The sequence below is a fragment of the Aquarana catesbeiana genome, linkage group LG01 (genome assembly GCF_042186555.1).
Source record: "Aquarana catesbeiana isolate 2022-GZ linkage group LG01, ASM4218655v1, whole genome shotgun sequence".
NCBI lineage: Eukaryota > Metazoa > Chordata > Amphibia > Anura > Ranidae > Aquarana > Aquarana catesbeiana.
Genome location: NC_133324.1, coordinates 867,928,375 through 867,952,649, shown reverse-complemented (window position 1 = coordinate 867,952,649; position 24,275 = coordinate 867,928,375). Strand labels below are relative to the sequence as shown.

The 24,275-nt window shown below is 43.1% G+C and overlaps 1 protein-coding gene across 12 annotated transcripts in view; it reads right to left on the bottom strand.

Moving 5' to 3' along the window:
- Nucleotides 1-24,275, bottom strand: part of PROM1 (prominin 1) — a 340,751-nt gene that overhangs the window by 44,841 nt on the left and 271,635 nt on the right. For all 12 annotated transcript variants that reach the window (XR_012237091.1, XR_012237101.1, XR_012237102.1 and 9 more), the window contains 5 exons: nucleotides 22,233-22,304; nucleotides 18,637-18,729; nucleotides 14,594-14,611; nucleotides 13,417-13,470; nucleotides 1,299-1,379 (listed from right to left, as the gene is read on the bottom strand). Coding sequence is in view for 4 of the 12 variants with exons in the window: in XM_073609697.1 (XP_073465798.1) it covers nucleotides 1,299-1,379; nucleotides 13,417-13,470; nucleotides 14,594-14,611; nucleotides 18,637-18,729; nucleotides 22,233-22,304 (318 nt within the window). In the remaining 8 variants the exon portion in view is untranslated. The remainder of the gene's footprint in view (nucleotides 1-1,298; nucleotides 1,380-13,416; nucleotides 13,471-14,593; nucleotides 14,612-18,636; nucleotides 18,730-22,232; nucleotides 22,305-24,275) is intronic.

The following is a 24,275-nucleotide window of genomic DNA, read 5'->3' as shown; positions in this document are numbered from 1 at the left end:
GAATGCATTGATTTCAGTTACAATACAATTCAATATAAGAGGGGTCAGAAGGTCTTGCTCCTGAGAGCCTAAAGTGATACAAAACGTAAAGTGATAGTTGCACAGATTGGGGTAGGGAGTTCCAGAGGATGGGAGACACTTTGAAGCATGGGAGGAGTTGAAAAGGGAACTAGAGATATTTTGATATGAGAATGATGATGTAGCACAAGCAAAGTTGTGAATGGTTCTTTATGTTGTTGTTGGCATTCTGAATTTTTATGTTAGGTGGTTAGAAGTTAGTGGAGGGATTGACAGAGGTGGCATATACTGAGCAGTTGGTAAGGTGGATGAATCTGGCAGCTGCATTCATGATAGACTGAAGGTGGATAGTCTGTGTAAAGGTAGGCTAACTAGGAGCTAGCTGCAATAGTTGAGGTGAGAGATCACAAGGGAATAAATTAGTAGCCTTGTGGTGTCATAGGTTACGAAGGCGTGCATTTTGGATATACTATGGTGGCATGATTTGGACAGTGATTGGATGTGGGGCCGAAAGGAGAGGTCAGAGTCCAGAGATACATAAAAAACCCTGGCATGAGGGTAGGGACTGATAGTTGTGTCATTGATCTTGATGGAGAAGTCAGGGAAGTGGGCATGGGGGGTAGAGGAAATTGTGAGCTCAGTTTTGAAAATATTAAGTTTGAGGAAGCGGTGTGACATTCATACTGGCTGTCAGTTAGTAAACTAGTGATGAACGAGGAGTCTGACGGAGTGAGCAGAGGGGTAGGAAGATAGATTTGGGTATCGACAGCATAGAAATAGTACTGGAAGCTGTTGGAGACTTCTACCAAAACAACAACCCTGTTTTTTTATTTAAAAAAAAAATTATACTAAAGGTTTAGTTCTGCATTAAGTAAGAGACAAACACATTAAATCCCACCTTCAACTAACACTTTTTAAAGCAATTACAAAGACATTTTTTTTCTTTAAACCATTTGAATTAAAATGTATCTAAAATCTCCTTTTTAAAACTGCGATCGGGCAAACTTTTTCCCGTAATTGGTACTATTGCTGGACAGCTTAGCCTGTTTATACTGTATGCAGTAAGTAGAAAAAAAAATAATGTAATAGCAGGATCAACAGGTAGATATGGAGGAGTGGAGGGTGGGGGGGGGGGGGCAGCCAACATATGTGAAGTGCCCAGCAACATTTCAGTCCTGTCAGCTTATGTTGGAACTGCCTTTTAGTGACAGTCTGACCCACAAGGCCTAGTTTTGTCCCCACAATCCCACAGATTAGACTAAATAACTCTAAAATTTTACCTTCTTAATGATTGTAGAAGCATTATTGTTGATCAGCATTTGTGCTGCATCAATGGATGAGATGACATCAAGCACCTTTCCCTGGAATAAATTAAAACAAATATCAATATAGACAGCCTGGTATTGATCAATGTAAACAAAGACAGTCTTATTTATCTTACTGTATTTAAACTCCAATATTAAATGTCCCTTGTGTGCTCCCTTTTGGTCTGTTAAATATACAATTGAGTGTTTTTTATTACTTATATTCGAAAGTAGTCATTCATGCAGCCAGAAATATTGTGAGCTTATAAATTCCTGTGCTCTCTGTCTCTGTACTCTTATCAGTTAACATTGTTCCCTGCTATCTCTGTAGACTGCAAAACTATGTAGAAGAAATGGAGGTGTCATGTAGACCTAACACAGTGTTATGAAGTTCCAACATACTCCCTGCCCTAGAGTGACAGTCAGGGCCGTCAATAGGGAGGTACCACTCGGCCTTCTGTAGGGGGCCTGGGCACAATAGGGGGGCCCAGACAACAAGGAGATCGGTGCAGTAGGATGGGGGGACAATTACAGAATGATGCACTGTGTCTGTGTCTCTCCCTCCAGCAGTTAATAGCTGTTTTCTCCCCCTTCACCCTCCTGTTGGCTTTCAGCTGCTGGAGGGAGAGACACAGACAGATTGCATCGTTCTGTAATTGTCCTCCCGTCCCGCTGCACCGATCTCCCTCCCTGTGCTGCCCACATCTGATTCCCTCTGTTGCCCTCCCCCACAGAGCTGCTTGCTTTCCTCTGCTTCTGGCTGCCTGTATGTAATCCTCACCCCCCCCCCCCCCCTCCAAAAATAAATAAATAAATAAAGGGAAAAAAAACATCGGTAACCTTTTGAAATGGAAAAGGTTACCGATGTTTTTTTTTCCTTTGTTTATTTTTTTCAATTTTCTAAAATGGTTTTTTTTTTTTACTATTTTAAAAATTGTTTTTTTACAATGTATTTTTTTACAACTTTTGGGGTAGGGGGCTTGGATGAAATATCAGGGGTCTAAACAGACCCCTGACATCTCACCTTTGAGAAAGAGAAAGGAATTGAGGACTAAGATTCTTCAGTTCCTTTCTCTGTAGCCTCAGCTGCACTGAAGATGAATGATAGGAGTCAGAGGCTCCTGTTCATTCATAAACTGAAGCATAGTAAGCAAAGTTTACTATGCTCATTTATCAATGGACACGGTACTATCAGGGAACGGGGCACAAAGCTGATACTATATACAAAGTTACTATATACATGTAAAGATTCCCTAAATATGCTGGAAGCCATTAAGAAAGACGGTACAATTTAGGAAAATCGGTAGTGTCCACGGGGAACCCACCGTCATCCTTACTATTTCCGCATACCACGTCCTTCTGGGCCAAGCGGGGGCCACCAGATGTACTGAATTCCTTTCCTGCCTGATCCTGCGAAGGAGTCGTGGCAGTAGCAGAATAGGTGGGAATGCATAAATCAGTGAGAACCAATGCCACGGAATCACCAACGCATCCATCCCGCATGCAAGAGGATCCTTTGTTCTTGCCACAAATCTGTCTATCTTTTTGTTGAATCGGGATGCAAAGAGATCTACATTTGGAACCCCCCATCTTTGGCATATGGCCCAAAAGACATCGGGATGCAGAGACCATTCCCCTGGAAGTAACTGCTGGCGACTTAAATAGTCCGCCTGCCAGTTCTCTATCCCCGGAATAAAGACTGCCAATATGCATGGCACATGCTTCTCTGCCCAGACTAAGATCCGGTTCACCTCCTTTTGAGCAGCTTGGCTCCTGGTGCCTCCCTGATGATTGACATAAGCCACTGCTGTGGCATTGTCGGACTGGATCCTGACCGGGCAACCCTGTAGCCTGATAGTCCAGGCCTTTAGGGCTAGATATACCACACGGATCTCCAGAATGTTGATGGGTAAGGTCCTCTCTGTTTTGGACCATACCCCTGAACTGCAGACTGTTCCAGAACTGCCCCCCAACCTGACAGACTGGCATCTGTTGTTACCACCATCCAGGTAACTGGCAGAAAAGATTTCCCCTTCTGCAGGTTTTCGGGTCTGAGCCACCAATTGAGGCTCTGACGCACCGCATGCGACAGGTGCATCGGAAAGTCTAATGCCCGAACCTTCTTGTTCCAGGCCGACAGAATACTGTGTTGCAGCAGTCTTGAATGAAACTGAGCATAAGGAACTGCTTCGAATGAAGACACCATCTTTCCTAGCAGCCTCATACAGTGGCGGACAGAGGACCCTTCTTGGTCCTGACTGTCTGAATCAGCTCCCTTAAAGCAGCGATCTTTGCCTGAGGTAGAAACACTTTCTCCTGGCTTGTATCTATGGTCAGACCTAAATACTCCAGTCTTCTTACTGGTTTAGGAAAGATTTTTCTAGGTTGTTAGGTGTTCCAGATACTTGACTGTGGTTCTCAAGTTCCCGTTCAAGGAGGCTACTGACCGGTCCATCAGGAGCAGGTCGTCTAGGTATGCTATGACAGCTATACCCTGAGCCCTTAATCTGGCCAAAGGAGGACCCAAGACCTTCGTGAACACTCGAGGTGCAGTGGCTATCCCAAAGGGCAGAGCCACAAACTGGAAATGGCGCCCTCCTATCTCGAAGCGCAGAAACTTCTGATGAGCAGGAAAAGTGGGCACATGCAGATATGCATCTCTTATGTCTATCGATGCCAGAAATTCTCCTCCCTGCAGGGTGGAGACTACTGTCCGAATTGATTCCATGCGGAAGGATTGAATCCTTAGGAATCGGTTCAGATCCCTTAAATCCAAAATGGGTCTGACACCCCCATTTGGTTTTTGGACCGTAAACAGGTTGGAATAGAAGCCCCAATCCCTGGTCCTTTGCCGGAACCATCATAATGACCTCCTGCGACAAAAGTCGCTCTAATGCTAGAAGGAGCGACTGCTTCTTCTCTGGGGACACTTGATCTGAGGAACCGAGGAGAGGGAACTGCTTGAAACTCCAGCTTGTACCCTAAGGTTACTGTTGAGATTACCCTACTGTCCTGGAAGTCCTCCTGCCAGAGCTCTGAGAACTGTCGCAGTCTTCCCCCCACTCGAGTGAGCGGGGGCGCCCCTTCATGAAGAGGTCTTAGTGTTTGGCCTCGTAGGCTTCTTCCCCCAGGACTTCTTTTGACCCTGGGGTTGACTCTTGTTTCTGGGCCCAGAAGGAGGAGGCCGTCGAGACTGCCTGGAGGCTAAAGCCCCTGGCGCTGGGAAAAGAGTCCGTTTGAAAGAGGGACGCTTACTCTTCTTCTTAACAGGTAAGAGAGTACTTTTCCCAGATTCTCTTGATATAGTCATCCAAGTCTTCTCCAAACAACCTAGCACCATGAAATGGAAACCCAGCCAGCAGCTTCTTACATGGTGCTTCGGCTGACCAATTTTTGAGCCACAGGATTCTATGTATATGCACCAACCCCAGTGAAAGACGAGAGGTTTGCACGATAGAATCCCTGATGGCGTCAACAACATAACATAAGGCCGCAGGAAGGTTAGCCAATCCCTGGGCCTGCTGTTCAGGTAATACTTTAATAACCTGCTTAACATGGTCTCTTAAGTATTGACAGACTCCAATCGCTGCAACTGCAGGTTGAGCCACTGAACCCGCCAAGGAGAAAACATCCTTCAATAGGGATTCCATCTTTTTATCCACAGGATCCCTGAGCATCTGAGCATTGTTTACAGGACAAGTCAGACTACTATTGATGGAGGAAATAGCCGCATCAATGGCCGGTATTCCCCACATCTTAATAAACTTTTCTTCCATTGGATAAAGTGTGGAAAACTTTTTCGGCGGAAAAAAACGTTTATCTGGGTGATCCCACTCAGAATCAATAAGCTTTTCAAGTAAATTATGAACAGGAAAAGCCTGTGCTATATGAGGAGGTTTCAGTGACCCTAAAGAAGAAGAGGGTTCTTTAGTTTATTCAGATATGGGCAACTGTGGAGCGGACCAATCCAGTAAGGATCTGCACTAAGACTTTCTCCTCCTGGGAAGTCGCAGAGGGTCCCTCTCCACCTGATTCCTCCGAAGAGGAAACATCTGTCCCATCCCGATCCTCTGAAAGGGATTCCTCTCCTTTATCCCAGAGCTCCTCTTCCCGAGGGTCTTGGGAAACAGAGGAAGGCCTAGGGCGTTTTCTTCCACTGAGTGAAGATGTAATCACGGCCATTAATCTTTCCTCTAAACCATTAATAGCTGAGGAAAAAACCTCCTGTGTAATGTATACAGGGACTGAAGTGCCAGAGGCAGGTATAGCCCCTGACCCCGATGGCTCTCCCTGACTAGCCGTCCCTGGCCCCTCAGGGGGGGGAGGATGCTGCAGAAAGGGGGTCCTCAGAATCTGAACAAAATCCCCTAGAGTCTCTGGTTCTTGGGGTGTTTGAACCTCTTCTACCCATAGTACAAAGCAACAAGGTGTAGGTATCACAAAATGAACACTGACTGCTGAGCAATGTAATCCGGCTAAAAAGCCTTGATACCCCAATGCCCAGTATGGTGTTCCTTAGTAAATGCTGCCTAGGAGAATGCCTGTGTCCCACCTTACATGCGACCGTCAGCTCTGTGTCCCTCCGAAGACTGTGTGCACCTATACAGAGTGCCTTTAATAGACTGCAGCTGGCCTTGTGGGCGTCTGAGCACGCTGTGCTGACGTCCCGCGCCCCCCCACCCCCCGTATTTTGAAAAAACAAGCGCTTCCCGCGCTGGCCGACCCTCCGGACACAATGTGGAGGAAAGGCTGGGGGAGGGGGAGGAAGGAGAGAGGCCGGCAGTGATGGGCCTGCACGTGTGTAACGGCGGCAATGGCGGCGGCGGTGAGAGAGCGGTGTACAACCGCCTCACAGATACCTGCGGCCTCCCCCTAGCCTGGGGGAACATTCCTGAGGAGAAATCCCCTCATCCCATCCTACCTGGAGCTGGCCGGAGGAGCTTGTGCAGCGTGGAAACACAGAGACCGACATCAGCATGAGAAGGTATGTGCTCTTGGCAGCCCCCGGTGGTCACAATAGGCATAGCATGCATTTACCTTAAAGGAGAATTCCTACTAGAACTAAAAAATTCTGTGGAATCTCCTCTTACCTTATCCAGCCGCAGGGTTCTGTTATACAAACCCAATCTTCACCTCTCACCGTGGGCTCTGTTTGAAAAAACCGTCAGCGACTGGGGCCTCCTACAAATAGGGGGATCCACAGTTCTGGCCCTGTAAAGCACCCGGCTAGAAATTAGGCTAGAAAAAACATTTTCTAATCTGCGGGGTCCAGCTCTCTAAAAAGAGAAGCGTTACAGGTCAAACCTCATTTCTTCGGACACGAGGCCCGGGTACCATCCAATTCGGCCTAGAGAGACACTTTGGAATGGATCCGGTTCGCCTGGCCTGCCCCAGTATAGGATATAGGATAATCCCTTTGGAGCTCAGCACAGGACATCTTTACACGTCCATCACCTAAGACACTGGCGTAAAAACTGAGATATCCCTGCAAGGGGAGGGATTATATAGGGGGTTGAACTTTCTGATAGGGTATGCCAGTGTCCAATCACCAGTGATACCTATATAACCCATCAGTAATTACTGAGGCTCTGTGTCCCGTGATGTTCGAGAAAGAAAGAACATTTTCTACACCTATAAAAACCACCTGTCATTTCTGCATTAAACAAGATTAAAAAAAGACAGCATATATAAACATGATTTACATGGGTCGTTTTGTATTATTTATCATTTGATCTAAGGTGAAATTCTTGGATGATCTTCATTTTTAATCACAGTGATGATAAACTGAAATAAAATCCCCTCCTTGTTCAGGTTTTGAATTAGTATGCGTCAAATAATGTAATTAATAATAATGAAATCTGTATTTTTCTTTTATGTTCTGCCAACAAGTTTTGTCAGGGTAGACAGCCCATGTTTAACAAGCGGCTCCAGATACAAATAAAATTGATCGGTGAATTGCTAAGGCTCCAGGTTCACACATACAGGGGCATCAAACTTATAGCATGACACAGGTTATGGCTGTCTCACATAGATGGCCGTTGGCAGTGCAGTAAAAATCTTTCATCTCTATTGGCAATGCAGACTTATGGAGATATACGTATATACATACTTTAATTTGTCATTTCTTTCTTTCTTTTACTTTATTAGTGTTGAGAACAATTTGTTGAAATGTACGTATATAGTACTGATGGGGTCATGTTTAGCCTCTAATACCGCGTACACACGAGCGGACTTCTCGTCGGACTGAACTCCGAAGGACTTTTCAACAGAGTTCCGACGAAACGGACTTGCCTACACACGATCCCACCAAAGTCTGATAGTTTTGAACGTGATGATGTACGACCGGACTAGAAAAGGAAGTTCAATAGCCAGTAACCAATAGCTGCCCTTTCGGTCTGTCGGACTAGCATACAGACGAACATTTTTTTCGATTGGAATGGAGTCCGTCGGAAAGATTTGAAACATGTTCTGTTTCTAAGGTCCGTTAGATTTTTCGACAGAAAAGGTCAGATGAAGCCTACACACGATCAGAATGTCTGATGGATTAGTTCCGGTGGACCTTTTCTGCTGGAAAGTTCGCTCGTGTGTACACGGCATTAGGTGCAACATCCCTAGAAGCTGCCTTCTACACTGTGACACTGTTTAGTCCCTAATGCTCCATGTACACTAGCAGCTCCTAAACTTGACTTTAGGAGCTTTTGGCGTTTTGTTTGCCAAAGCTCTTAAACTCAACTCCATAAAACCTATGTGTCCATGTAGACATATAAGCTTTTAGGATCGTTTAGGAGCTGCTGAGGTTAGAGGAGGATTAACCTCCCCCAACCTCCCTCTCCTGAATGGGGAAGAATCAGGATAGGAACGTTTTGACTGCTAGCCGCCAAATGTGCAAAATCACGGTAAACTCACGTTTTCCTGCAGCCGGCGGTTAAAGTAGTTCAAGTGTATATGAAGCCTTAAACTGGTTGTAAGGACATAACATTTTTTTACCTTTGTACCCAAACAAAATTTATATCCTATTTTTCACACAAATAGAGCTTTCTTTTGGTGGTATTTGATCACCAATGAGTTTTTTATTTTTTGCGATATACATGAAAAAGGGCCAAATTATTTGGAAAAAAAAAACAATATTTTTTACTTTCTGCTCTAAAACATATCCAATAAAAACATTTTAAAAATCTAATTTCTTTATAAACTTTGGCCAAAATATATTCTGCTACATGTCTTTGGTAAAAAAGAAAAATCACAATAAGTGTATATTGACTGGAATTTTTGATATTTTTATGCTACTAATGGCAGTGATCAGCAATGTATAATGGTACTGCGATAGTGTAGCAGGCAATCTGACGCTAACTGCCATCATCACACTGACATCATCAGTGACACTAATACAGTGATCAGTGCTAAAAATATACACTGTCACTGTACTTATGACACCGGCTGGGAAGGGGTTAACATCTAGGGTGATCAAGGGGTTAAATGTGGTCCTTACAATGTGTAATGTGTGTATTGTGTGCAGCTTTTACTAACACATCTCATTGTTTCGTATCCCTGCTTGCAGGGATAAGAAACAGAGAGATTGTTCCTGTTGTATATAATAATAATATAATACTAATAAGATAATACTGTTGTATATGTTGTAATATGTTCACTGATTTATGTGGGACATTATATTATTATATGTATGTACACATACAGTCAATATTGACCAGGCCAGAATTCAATTGACAATGGTTGATTTGTCCAAGTCAACTGAATTTTAACATATCAAGGGGACAGCTGAAGACTCTTTGATGTGTTGATCTTATGCAAGTCTACCTAGGTGTGTGAGGTGAGGTATGGTCTGGAAACCTAATTGAACATTTCAAAGGGTACATGGTTTAAAGGACCATAGAAGAAGTATTTATTGATGGTAGTTAGACTTGAGGCGGTAACAATAAGATCAAAGAGTATTTTGGGTTGACCTAGCAGAAACTCCCTCCTAGTGGACTAGTATTTCAGAGAGGACATTCAAGCTGGCATTTAGTTTCAGTTAGGCTTGTCTGTGTATTAAAACACAGACCTAAGAAATGGGACTCTGAATGATATACTCTGCTGGATATTTTCGTCATCTGTGGACTTTTGACTTTGTTCTGTGTTGGAAGTCAATAAAGTGCATCTCTCTGGAAGAATTGGGTTGCTGCGGAAGAGTACTTACTAATTAATTATCATACCCGGTATTGTCGGACCCTTGAGTCCAAGACAGCTTCATAAAACCGATATACAAACCCTGAGCACGGACACATAAACCTTCCAATAGCTAACGATGGGACAGAAGTTAGAGGGACCCAAAGAGGGTAGCCTGGCTTGTGACTTAGTACTAGAGCGAGGAGAGGATGCTGTCAAAAGGGAAAGAAATTGGCAAAAGTGTGTAGGGTCACTGCATTTGGGTAGACTGCTACAGCCGGAAGAATGGCGCATTCTTTTAAGGAGAAAAAGGGGTGTGTTGTCAGACCACGGACTGCTGTTTACAGCAGACGCTTGGTTCAAAGTTGCAAAAGCTATTCATGAAGAAGAGTGGACAGAACAGGAAATTAATCAAAATGGTTGTATTGTATATGTGTATAGAAAACCAGAAAAGAGGTCAAAACCCGAGCCAGGCAGTCAGCCACCGCCCTATGATGGCGTCTGGTCCTCGGGAATTGGGTACTGCCCTTCGTCTACCACCCCTCTGCCATAGACGACACCTCCCACTTTGAAGCTCTTCTGGACAAGACCGCTGACCTCGTGTTGGGCCACCCTCTGATCCTCCTGGCACCTCATGACATAAATGCCATACTGAACCAAATACAGCCCAAACACCTGTCCTCAGCAAGACACCTCAGACTCCAGTGTGCCTTGCTTCTCCCCGATAACATCACTCTCCTCCGATGTGATATCCTTAACCCATCCACTCTGCTTCCTCTTCTCGAGGGGGGAACCCCTTTGGAGAATGGAGATCCTCATCTCACCGCTCATGACTGCTTCGAAGTGATGAAAATGGAAACAGAAAAAGTTCCTGTACTCGAGGAAGAGACCGAGGGAGACCAAACCATAATCCTGTATATCCTTTTCATTATGATTATTGTTCAGGTACAGGAGATAGCCATCAAACAGAAAGATGGTATAACATAATTCTGGTATAATTCATCCAATACACATGTTGCCACCTTTATATCCCCTTATGAGAAGATACTTCCACAGATCACAGAATCCAGTCCTGGGATAAAGCATTAGGCCCCGGGACCATATATATATGCGTCACTGACACCAATTGGGGTAACAACTGTGACTACTGGGGAGCCGTGGGATGGAATACAGGGAATGACTGGGGGTACAGGCCGCAGAATGCTCTGGACAAGAAAGATAAACATGGGAAATCCCTACTTAGCAGAATGACCTTACTGAAGACAGGTACATGTGTGAATAGTGGGAGGGCAGGACACAGTAGGAAATTCACCCTAACCATAGAAAATCCCAGCCCTACAGATGCTGGTACATATATTCTGGGAACATGGTTGGCGGGGGGGACAGGAGGATCAACAGGGAAGTTCCAACTTAAAGACATGTATAATTCATAGCTAACCCCATGAGACCCCATATACAGACATTAGGGAAAGCATCTGACTTTCGCATGGGCAAAGTCTGTGGCAAGGGAGGTGATTGGGTAGCAATCACCCATCTAACGTACAGCCGAAAAAGAGTTCCAAGGCCCATGAGGACAGATGAGCTAGGCTTACAGGGACAGATTGAAATAGACATTTCAAGGGGGGACTATAATGGATGTGATTAGAGTATCAGGATAAAATGCCTATTTCAATATACATATATTTGTGATTGCCACTGTTTATGCTTATCAGCCTTGACTTTACTCAAAGATCGTGTTGCAAGCTCACCCCTCCCTTATTGTGAAACTGGACTGCAAAGAGTTAAGAAGATTGTGCCTCCTGTCTAAATGAAGTTACCCTACATAGCTGTGATCAATTGTTACCCCCCTATATGGACATAATCTAGCTTAAAGCTGCTTATACACTGACACAATATTACGTATTGTGTACGCCTTGCCTTGTGTGACACCAATGTCCGGCTGATATTATAAAAAGCCATGAAACAATAAAAAAGCAGAAGTAACTTTATACTGAGCTGTCTATGTCCCAGCGTGGATTATTTTCAGAGTGTGCACACTCCATGTCAAAACCAATTTGGCTGGGTGGCAGATATAAATATCTTGGACGATTCGGTGGTCCGATCTAAAAGAGAATCATTGGCTGGGACTAGCTGACAAACTCCCGCGGTGTATAATCACAGCGGGTGTTGGCAGGGGGTGCACCCTAAACCCAGAAGCAGGTAGCGATGTACAGTGGGGATGGAAAGTATTCAGACCCCCTTAAATTTTTCACTCTTAGTTATATTGCAGCCATTTGCTAAAATCATTTAAGTTAATTTTTGTCCTCATTAATGTACACACAGCACCCCATATTGACAGAAAAACACAGAATCATTGACATTTTTTGCAGATTTATTAAAAAAGAAAAACTGAAATATCACATGGTGTAAGTATTCAGACCTTTTGCTCAGTATTTAGTAGAAGCACCCTTTTGATCTAATACAGCCATGAGTCTTTTTTGGGAAAGATGCAACAAGTTTTTCACACCTGGATTTGGGGATCCTCTGTCATTCCTCCTTGCAGATCCTCTCCAGTTCTGTCAGGTTGGATGGTAAACGTTGGTGGACAGCCATTTTTAGGTCTCTCCAGAGATGCTCAATTGGGTTTACGTCAGGGCGCTGGCTGGGCCATTCAAGACAGTCACGGAGTTGTTGTGAAGCCACTCCTTCGTTATTTTAGCTGTGTGCTTAGGGTCATTGTCTTGTTGGAAGGTAAACCTTTGGCTCAGTCTGAGGTCCTGAGCACTCAGGAGAAGGTTTTCGTCCAGGATATCCCTGTACTTGGCCGCATTCATCTTTCCCTCGATTGCAACCTGTCCCTGCAGCTGAAAAACACCTCCACAGCATGATGCATGATGCTTCACTGTTGGGACTGTATTGGACAGGTGATGAGCAGTGCCTGGTTTTCTCCGCACATACTGCTTAGAATTAAGGCCAAAAAAGTTCTATCTTGGTCTCATCAGACCAAAGAATCTTATTTCTCACCATCTTGGAGTCCTTCAGGTGTTTTTTTTAGCAAACTCCATGCGGTCTTTCATGTGTCTTGCACTGAGGAGAGGCTTCCATCGGGCCACGCTGCCATAAAGCCCTGACTGGTGGAGGGCTGCAGTGATGGTTGACTTTCTACAACTTCCTCCCATCTCCCGACTGCATCTCTGGAGCTCAGTCACAGTGATCTTTGGGTTCTTCTTTACCTCTCTCACCAAGGCTCTTCTCCCCTGATAGCTCAGTTTGGCCGGATGGCCAGCTCTAAGAAGGGTTCTGGTCGTCCCAAAGGTCTTCCATTTAGGGATTATGGAGGCCACTGTGCTCTTAGGGACCTTAAGTGCAGCATAATTTTTTTGTAACCTTGGCCAGATCTGTGCCTTGCCACAATTCTGTCTCTGAGCTCTTCAGGCAGTTCCTTTGTCCTCATGATTCTCATTTGCTCCGACATGCACTGTGAGCTGTAAGGTCTTATATAGACAGGTGTGTGGCTTTCCTAATCAAGTCCAATCAGTATAATCAAACACAACTGGACTCAAATGAAGGTGTAGAACCAAGGATGATCAGAAGAAATGGACAGCACCTGAGTTAAATATATGAGTGTCACAGCAAAGCGTCTGAATACTTAGGACCATGTGATATTTCAGTTTTTCTTTAATAAATCTGCAAAAATGTCAACAATTCTGTGTTTTTTTTGTCAATATGGGGTGCTGTGTGTACATTAATGAGGAAAAAAATGAACTTAAATGATTTTAGCAAATCGTTGCAATATAACAAAGTGAAAAATTTAAAGGGGTCTGAATACTTTCCGTCCCCACTGTACAAGAACAATAGCATTATATATACTCTCCTGTTCACATGCATTATAAAAACAAAAAAAATTGCTTTAAAACAAATGTTTATATGTTCACAACTGCTGGTGACATACCTCAATGTCGAATGACGTCCTCTCTAACAGCTTAATGCTTTGAGTCAAATCACTCTGAAATATAAAAATTTACAACAAGATAACATTTGGGTTACATAGATAAAAAAAACAAAAAAGTTATATACTGTACACTATATTGACAAAAGTATTGGTACGCCTGCCTTCACACGCACATGAACTTTAATGGCATCCCAGTCTTAGTCCATAGGGTTCAATATTGAGTTGGCCCACCCTCTGCAGTAATAACAGCTTCAACTCTTCTGGGGAGGCTGTCCACAAGGTTCAGGAGGTTTGAGGTGGAGAGTTTGAACTTGACTGAGTCTTGACCTCAACCAAATGGAACACCTTTGGGAAGAATTAGAGCGGAGACTGCGAGCCAGGCCTTCTCATCCAAGATCAGTGCCTGGCCTCACAAATGCGCTTCTGGAAGAATGGTCAAAAATTCTCATAGACACACTCCTAAACCTTGTGGACAGCCTTCCTAGAAGAGTTGAAGCTGTTATAGCTGCAAAGGGTGGGCCCACTTAATATTGAACCCTACGGATTAAGACTGGGAGGCCATTAAAGTTCCTGTATGTGTAAAGGTAGGTGTCTCCCAATACCTTTGACAATATAGTTTAAAATATGTATATATAATTATATATATATATATATATATATATATATATATATATATATATATATATACACACACACACACACACATGTACATATATACACACACACAGTATATATATATATATAACGTTTTATGATGGTGCTGTGATTTTTAGCCCCACCTCCAGCACCTTGCTGTTGCCCCTTTATATAGAGTAATAGAGTAAAGACAAAGTTTCAGCTATGGAAGTTTTTCATGATGTTCTGAGATGCTCAATGAAAGATAAACATTGATTAGACAACTTTTCCCTTTGCTATGCCTTGCAACGGGCAAACTGCTACTAATCAGACAGGATTACAATGAACATTTAAGTGTTCCTGTGTGTAGGACAGAGGTAACAAAAGGCAAACAGTAGTAAAATGAAGGCACCTAGAGGTTATAAGAGGTCACCCACTGGATGAAAATAAGAATCCAGCATGGAGGTAAGGGTAGTAAACGGACATGGCACAAAACTTTGGTATTACTACTGAAACTACAATTCAGTCCACGTACAATATAGTGAGTAACCATGATGCTTACCCTAGCTTTAACATATTTCTTGAAAGGCAGGAAGGAGGAATAAGAAAGAGATATCAGATACAAAAAAATAAGTCAAACTAGTTCTCATCATAGCCCTGAGCATATTACATCAAGATTGAACATACAAGCTTGCTTGATCATATTACAACCCTAAAACTAAACTAAGGCATTTCCTGTATAAATGCAACAACACATTTCCTAGCAGGTGCAATATCAGTGCAGGGATTGAGTGATAATGCCTCATTCATTATGGAATCCATTACCACCCAGAGAGAAACTGAGCTGTGTGCACAAAGGTTTATAGAGTGGAGATGTGAATTTTAATATAGTGTGCCTGCTGCAATGACAACACCTGTAATCTTTGGGGATGTTAAAGTGGCCATATAAAGCTAGATAATGAACTAAGAACAAAACATGGTGAAAGATTTGCCCATGCCTGTGATTGCCATAGACCAAGCACGGCTAGCAGCACCATGTGGGAGAAAGATTGATTGACAAACATAAGCAACAATTATGTATTTGTTATCACTTGGTGGAATCCCCCAATTCTCAACGGTCAGAAATGATACTGGAATCAATCACATGACAAATAATAGTCCATGCATTGCCACTGCAATGTCAGGTTTTACTGAAAATGGGCAGGTTCCTTGCCACAACAGTCAATCGGAATTTTTTCCATATAACAAAAAAATATAACCGATTTTTTTGGTTCTAATTTCTTTTAAAATAAGTGGTTGATATAAGCTGCCCCACGCGAACCATGATAAATGCTTAAGGGTGTCAAGGTCTGATGAGTTGGATGCTGCTGGCAAGTGAGGGTGCAGGAAAGTTCCGTCCAGACCCAAAGCATACTATAGGAAAAAAATAGGAAGAGATAGCCTGGCCGCTGCACACCCCACCCTGCCCAAGTGGTTAGCAGGTAAAAGCAGCTTAAGCTCAATTCATCCAGACCACAACTCCAACATGTTTTGCCCGCCCTCTGGGCTTAATCATGGAGAACATGCTAGCACTATGAGATTTTCTATGGCAGTGGTCCACAATGTGTGCATAGTTCTCAGACTGCAATGTGTGCAAAGTTTGGACCATGATGTAATTCAGCAAGTAGAACAGAGTGTGGGATCTTGAACATATTCAAATGTCCATTGTTGAGGGGGGGGGGCTTCCAAATCCTACCAATGATAGGAAACTACTCCTCCCACTGACAACAATGATGGAAGAAAAATTTCTCCCACTGACAGCAATGATGGGACACTATTCCTCCCACTGACACCAATAATGGAGCAATTATTCCTCCTACTGATGCGAACGATGGGGCTTATTTCTCCCTCCAACAACAGTGAAGGGTAAATTATTCCTCTCAGTGACACTTACTATTAAGAAAGTATACCTCGCAATGATACCAGTGGGGGGGGGGGGGGTATTACTCCCTTTGATACTAATAATGGGGAAAGTATTTCTCCCACTAACACTAATGATGGGGAAATTATTTCTTGCACTTATAATAAAGGGAAAACATTTTTTCCCCAATGATGGGGCACTTTTTCTACCACTGACACCAATGATGGGAGAACTATTCATCCCACTAACATTAACAAAGCGGGAATAGTTCCTCCCACTAATGCCAACGATGAGGCATATTTCTACCACCCAATAGTGAAGGGGAAACTATTCCTCTCAGTGACACTTATGACTGAGGAAGTATTCCACCCACTGATATAGTATCTCACAAAAGTAGGTACACCCCTCACATTTTTGTAAATATTTTATTATATCTTTTCATGTGACAACACTGAAGAAATTACACTTTGCTACAAAGTAGTGAGTGTACAGCTTGTATAACAGTGTAAATTTGCTGCCCCCTCAAAAAACTCAACACTCAGCCATTAATGTCTAAACTGCTGGCAACAAAAGTGAGTACACCCCTAGGTCAAAATGTCCAAATTGGGCTCAAAGTGTCATTATTTTGTGTGGCCACCATTATTTTCCAGTACTGCCTTAACCATCTTGGGCATGGAGTTCACCAGAGCTTTACATGTTGCCACTGGAGTTCTCTTCCACTCCTCCATGACGACATCACGGAGCTGGTGGATGTTAGAGACCTTGCACTCCTCCACCTTCCATTTGAGGATGCCCCACAGATGCTCAATAGGGTTTAGGTCTGGAGACATGCTTGGCCAGTCCATCACCTTTACCCTCAGCTTCTTTTGCAAGGCAGTGGTCATCTAGGAGGTGTGTGTTGGGGTCGTTATCATGTTGGAATACTGCCCTGCGGCCCAGTCTCTGAAGGGAGGGGATCATGCTCTGCTTCAGTATGTCACAGTACATGTTGGCATTCATGGTTCCCTCAATGAACTGTAGCTCCCCAGTGCTGGCAGCACTCGTGCAGCCCCAGACCATGACACTCCCATCACCATGCTTGACTGTAGGCAAGACACACTTGTCTTTGTACGCCTCACCTGGTTGCCGCCAAACAAGCTAGACACCATCTGAACCAAGTAAGTTTATCTTGGTCTCATCAGATCTCAGGACATGGTTCCAATAATCCATGTCCATAGTCTGCTTGTCTTCAGCAAACTGTTTGTGGGCTTTCTTGTGCATAATCTTTAGAAGAGGCTTCCTTCTGGGACGACAGCCATGCAGATTAATTTGATGCAGTGTGCAGCGTATGGTCTGAGCACTGACAGGCTGACCCCCCATCCCTTCAACCTCTGCAGCAATTGTGGCAGCACTCATACATCTATTTCCCAAAGACAACCTCTGGATATGACGCTGAGCACCTGCACTCAAATTCTTCGATCGACCATGGCGAAGCCTATTCTGAGTATGGTCTTGGCCACCATGCTGCAGCTCAGTTTCAGGGACTTGGCAATCTTCTTATAGCCTAGGCCATCTTTATGTAGAGCAACAATACTTTTTTTTAGATCCACTTTGCCACGAGATGCCATGTTGAACTTCCAGTGACCAGTATGAGAGAGTGGGAGCGATAACACCAAATTTAACACACCTGCTCCCCATTCACACCCGAGACCCCGAGACCTTGGAACACGAACGAGTCACCTGACACCGGTGAGGGAAAATGGTTAATTGGGCCCAACTTGGACATTTTCACTTAGGGGGATACTCACTTTTCTTTCCAGCGGTTTAGCCATTAATAGCTGTATGTTGAGTTATTTTGAGGGGACAGCAAATTTACACTGTTATACAAGCTGTACACTCACTACTTTAAATTGTAGCAAAGTGTAATTTATTCAGTGTTGTCACATGAAAAGATATAATGAAATATTTACAAAAATGTGAGGGGTGTATTTACTTTTGTGAGGTACTGTACCAATGATGGGGAAAGTATTTCTCCCACTGACACCAACTTCGGGGGAACTATTCCTCCCACTGACAGTAATGATGAGGCAACTATTTTTCCCACTGACAGTAGTGATATGGCCACTATTTCTCCCACTGACACCACTATTTCTCCCACCGACACCAGTGCTGAGGCAGTATTTATAAAACAGATACCAATATTAGGGAACTATTCCTTCTACTGACACCAACCATCCGGTACTATTCCTCCCACTGATATCAAGGATGAGGGAACTATTCCTCCCACTGGCACCAACCATAAGGCAATATACCTCTTACTGACACCAACTATGGAACACTATTCCTCCCACTGACACCAATGATGAGACACTGTTCCTCCCACTGACCCCAATGCTGAGACACTGTTCCTCCCACTGACACCAATGGTGAGACACTGTTTTTCTCACTGACACCAATGTGGGGGGGGGGGGGGGACTATTCCTCCCACTGATGCTGGGCCATTTTTAATCTCAGTGACCACTTAATTAGAGCAATTTTTAATTCTCACTGACCTCAGTATGCCCCCCCAACAGTTTGACGGACCTTGGTTCAGAAAGTTTGATTTGCTATCACATTGAAGACCATAAAACAACAAGGTTGAGAAACACTGCTGCAGATTTTAGATATACAGCAAAAATATAACTATCTGCATTTAGTAGATAAACCCAAAATCCCTATGGATTTACCATTGTCTGCTCCATCGGTACAATCTGCTGAATATGTATCATCCGTATACTATTAGCGTGTCCTTTTAAAGCATTTCCTAATGCTCCTTTTGGCTAAAAAAATAATAGACACAAAGTTCTGAGACAAAAGGCATTTAGTTATTTTTAGCAAGCATGACAAAAATAAGGACATATATTAATGCAATGTTTTAATCCATTAGTTGTTTTCACAAATGACATCAAACGAATGGCTGCAATTAATGAAATGTTAATAAACAATTAATTGTACCTGACCTGTAAAACAAACTTTTATGTAATAAATTAAATGGTAGACAGTTCTTGTTCTCTGCCGAGGATGGGGAAAGAATAGAACCTTTGTCAGGTTTTTAATTCTGTCTGTAAGGCTATTGGAGATTTCTCCTCACTTCCTGATTCCTTAGTCTGAAACCCATTCTCTATACAGTATATTCCTCTAGATAATTCTCCATAGCAATAAAGAATTCACTCCACGGAGGAGATAGAGAAAGAGTATTCAGACAGAAAGTGAACACTCTCGAATTTTATTCGAACATGACCCAATGACCAAAAATCCACTTTAAATTCAAGTACAGGACTTGTACCCTCTAAAGTGTCAATTTACCTGTTGCTACAACACTAAACCACTCCTCCCGTCCTCCCATCACAGATATTAGAAAAGGAGTTGCTCTCTTTCTGCTGGATCCTCCTTGCGTTGTATGTTATGGAGAATGCAGGAAAAGGAATGAGTCTCTGGGGTAGATTTGCTAAAGATCAATACCTTAGTAAACTGCTAATAACCTGCAAATGCAGTTGCTCCAGTGCTTAGTAAATGAGATAACGCTTCACTTTACAATGAATACCCAATCACGTCAGGGAAATGAAAAAAAAAAAAAATACAGGTTTTTTTGCTTGCACATAATTGGATAATGGAAGTCAGCAAAGCTTACTAAGCTCCGGACCAACTGCACTTGCAAAGTGCACAGTCTATTTGCCATTAGCAAATCATCCCTTCTGTGTGTGTGTGGGGGGGGGGGGGGGGCTCAGGAGATACAAGAATGGTACAGTCCACCAGGTTTCACTCATATCTGAAATCCCAGTTCTGTTGGAACTGATCCTTTAGATGAAGATACAAAGAACATTTATGATTATAAAAGCATTAACAAAAAAATGGTTGTTATTTAAAGACAGCATTGAAGCAAATGTTAGAGAAGTTAATTTACATAGATGTAGTTTGTGTTATGAAACTCATTGGATAAACTGTATAATCTATAGTAGAGGCCAATCTGCTCAATGTTACTTCTTACAGTCATAAAGAAAAGAGTGGTTTAACAGCTAATTAGATAAAGTAACCTTTCTGCCAAGTCCATGTCAGGGTCCACCCAGCTGCCTGATTGACAGCTGCCTAAAGCTCTCAGCGTTTGGCTGAGAGCTGAAGCCAGGTGAGCCCCCAACCCTCTAGCCTGGTGCTCCAGTGAGCGCTAAAGTGGCAGAGTGAAGAACGATGACTGACAGTCTCCACTCTGAGCAGACCAGTAATCATATGGTTACTCAGTTCTTGTTCTTAGAACCAACATGGGACAGCTGTAGCATTAAACCGATGCTGCAGCATAGAAGTATAAAGGTTTATTTTTTTATAAATCCCAAACTACTCCTTTAAATGCTTATTTGTCAAACAAATATAGAGAAGTATGGCCAAAGCTTGTTTGGTCATACTTCTCGTGTGGGTCCCAGGAATGCATTTGCACTCCTGTGACCCAGAATCAGCTGGCAGCGGGCTAAAGGACGCTGTCGGCTGACGTCACAGAGCCACTCTAGTCTTTGGATGTATCCCGACAAGAATGCCGGGATCCACCCACATGTCTAACTGGCATGTCTGACTGGCAGCTGGCTCAGCCTCTCAGTACACTCCTGAGAGCATGAGCCAGCCACCTCCACCCTCTCCACAGCCCGGTGCTCCACTGAACACTGGAGGGGCAGAGCACAGGGTGGCGACTGACAAAGAACTGAGCAATCAACGATCACGGTTAGAGCCAGTGGGGGACAGATGCTGCAGTCATATACTGTGGTTGAGTATGGATGTTTGTGTTTTTTCACTTCCTAACTTCTCTCCACAGTTTGAATTGTAAATAAAAGTTGTTCATACCACTGATTTTCCTGTTCTTATCCCTCATAATTGACGGCGTTCATTTAAAGTTAAACTTTTTTCAACATTAATTAAGTCTCTACTGCCAAAAAATGAATTTACTTATCTGCCATAAAGATGTTTTCCTGTGCCGCGCATGCGTCACAGGCAACGTATGATCCTTGCCCATTCCTGGCATCTATAAAATGCTGAGAATGGAGCCTGGTGCCAGCACAATGTAATTCAAGCATAGATGTGCTGGAGTTACTTCATTAGTTTCTTATTACAGACCTCAAATAAGTATGTAGCCAATGCAGTCAGAATCCTGACCTGCATGCCCATCCTGAGTCAGTGATTCCCTAAGTAGAGAAGGAAGTGTAGAAAATGAAAGCCCCAGAGCTTACAAATTGAACAAATGTGGGTAATGTCAGCTCCCGTTCAGTTTCTGTCCAGTTGTGAGCAACTCTATAGCATGAGGGACAAATGGTCCCTTGAAAATTCCAACTGCTCCGTCACCTCATTTATAAAGTGGCAGGGCAACCTTAGGTAGCATAAAATGGCACAACTTGCCAATTTTATTTCTTTACTGTGGATGCCATCTTTAATAAAACATAAAGCAGATTACATCTGTACATCTCCCCCAACATTACAACAGTGGCATTATGAGCCTTGGTTCAGGGGCTGAACTACAAGCTATACAACAATAAAGCAGGCCATAGATAGAAGATGGCAGCTGGATGAGCCTTCAGAGATTTGTGTACAGATAAGCACATGCATATACAGAGAAAGCGCATGTGAGCATTGCACTATTTCAGAGGAGCAATAACCATCTGTCTAAAAAATTCATCTTGCCCAATAGACAGAACTTTATAGGCCAGGAGTGTGTGCAGCAATGCAATTCTTGGGTTCTTAAACACCATCACTGTTGCCCAATCCTGCCATGATCTTCAGAGTTGTATGACCATCACGCTGAGGTCCACATATTTAATGGCCTACTACTGCTTAAAAAAAAAGCAATGTGCTAAACAATTGTGCTTAGTGAATTGCATGCTTTGGAGGTTCCAAAGTAACCAAAGCTCCTCGAAAAATGAATGGGAAGGGGAGGGGGTAGAGAAGCTGAGAGGAGCAGAGCCATACACATGTGAATGACTTAAAACTCAGGGATAATGTAGAGTAAACATAACAATAGCTAGCGCGTTTTGCTAAAAAAAGGTCCTTAATGTTTGTAGGTTCATTTGCCCTTTTCTCATCGGAGACATGAACACTGCATTATAAAAGGATACGAAAAAGAAGGAGGAAATGTATAGATGCAGGTGCCTACCTGGTTACTTTTTCCTTATTCTATCATAAGAACTTCAGGTTACAAGTGCACATACACATAACACCACCTGGCAGAGTTACGTAGTTATGTGTAGCCCATTCCACTCCTGTATGGCTTTTCTAATCAAATAACATGGCAAAGCCAACACAAACTCACCAACATGTCAGCATCTGCTTCCAATTCATTGGCAAACACTAAGAGATCAGCTTTTGTACTGCTTTTTCCCACCTGTGAAATAGAGATGAATACAGATATTGTACTTATTTAGCAATGTTCTAAAAAAGACAACAGTCCATCAAGAGTAATCAGTTCCCATAGAAATGTTCCTATTTCCCAGTGGCTGCTGAAAAATGGTACATCTTTTCAAAAAATACTTATATTATCAAAGTAGAATCCCAGGCAGAACTTAAAGTGGTAGTAAACCCTTATCTATGCGCAGTAAAGTGACTGGCCTCAGATAATTCACAGGGATTAACAACTTCAGCCCCGGAATTCACCCCCTTCCCGACCAGTGCGTTTTTTGTGATTCGGCACTGCGTCGCTTTAACTGACAATTGCGCGTGCAACGTGGCTCCACAACAAAATTGACATCTCTTTTTCCCACAAATAGAGCTATCTTTTGGTGGTATTTGATCACATCTGTGGTTTTTATTTTTTGCGCTATAAACAAAAAAATTGTGACAATTTTGAAAAAAACACATTATTTTTTACTTTTTGCTATAATAAATATCCCCAAAAATATTTTAAAAAACATTTTTTTTCCTCAGTTTAGGCCGATACGTATTCTTCTACATATTTTTGGTAAAAAAAAAAAAAAATCGCAATAAGCGTTTATTGATTGGTTTGCGCAAAAGTTATAGCGTTTACAAAATAGGGGATAGTTTTATGGCATTTTGATTATTAATTTTTTTTACTAGTAATGTCAGCGATCAGTGATTTTTATCGTGACTGCGACATTATGGCGGACACATTGGACATTTTGACACATTTTTGGGACCATTGTCATTTATACAGCAATCAGTGCTATACAAATGCACCGATTCCTGTGTAAATGACACTGGCAGTGAAGGGGTTAACCACTAGGGGGTGGGGAGGGGTTAAGTGTCAGTGTTACTAACTGTGGGGGGGTGTGGTTACATGTGACACATCACTGATCTCTGCTCCCGATCACAGGGAGCAGAGATCAGTGACACTGTCACTAGGCAGAACGGGGAGATGCTTGTTTACACTAGCATCTCCCCATTCGACCTCTCCGTGAGTCGATCACGGGTATCCCCGCGGTGATCGAGTCCGCAGGACCCGCGACCTGACTCAAGGAGCTCCCGGCCGGGGCACGCAATGGCACGGCGGCAAATTCAAAGGGACGTACTGGTGCGCCCATTTGCCCAGCCGTGCCATTCTGCCAACGTACATCGGCGTGCACCGGTTGGGAACCGGTTAAACCAATCAAGTTATACTTGTTTATTAGCTGCCATTTGTCCTGTACAGCCTTGTAAAACTCACAAATGAAAAGGATTTTTCATGGCTTCACTAAGCAGGGGGCGGGGAGCTGCAGTTACACAGTGTACAAAAGCTCTGATAGCTGATTGGAGGGAAGAGACACACCCTCCTTCACACAGTACACAGGTGCAGAGCTGATGCTGTCACTCAGCAGGAGTCCCCTCCCCGTCACTATTTTTCTCTTGGTGTCAGGAAAACTTGTCATATTGATAGCAGAGGTATAAAACAGCAGAGAGAAATGACACTTAGGGGTTAATTTACTAAAGCTGGAGAGTGCAAAATCAGTCTCACTTCTGCATAGAAACCAATCAGCTTCCAGGTTTTATTGCCAAAGCTTAATTGAACAAGGTAAGGTTATTAGCTGATTGGTTTCTCTGCATTAGTGACCCTGATTTTGCACTCTCTCCGGCTTTAGGAAATAAACCCCTTAGTGCCTTCGTGAGGGGCAAGTAAACACTATAGAATTAGTTGCTTGGTTCAGATTTCATGTCCGAGGTTTACAACCACTTTCATTTTTAAAAGCGTAAGGAAGATTTAAACCCCGCCAGGTTTTATTGCTGTTTGTGTCCCCATGAGGAAGATTTCTTCTCATTTACTGTCCCAGTGACAAAGCAAAATGTTAGGCGAAATCTCTGCAATGAAGACACAGACAATTATAAACTTGCAAGTGTTCTAATAATTCTGCACTAGCATTATAGG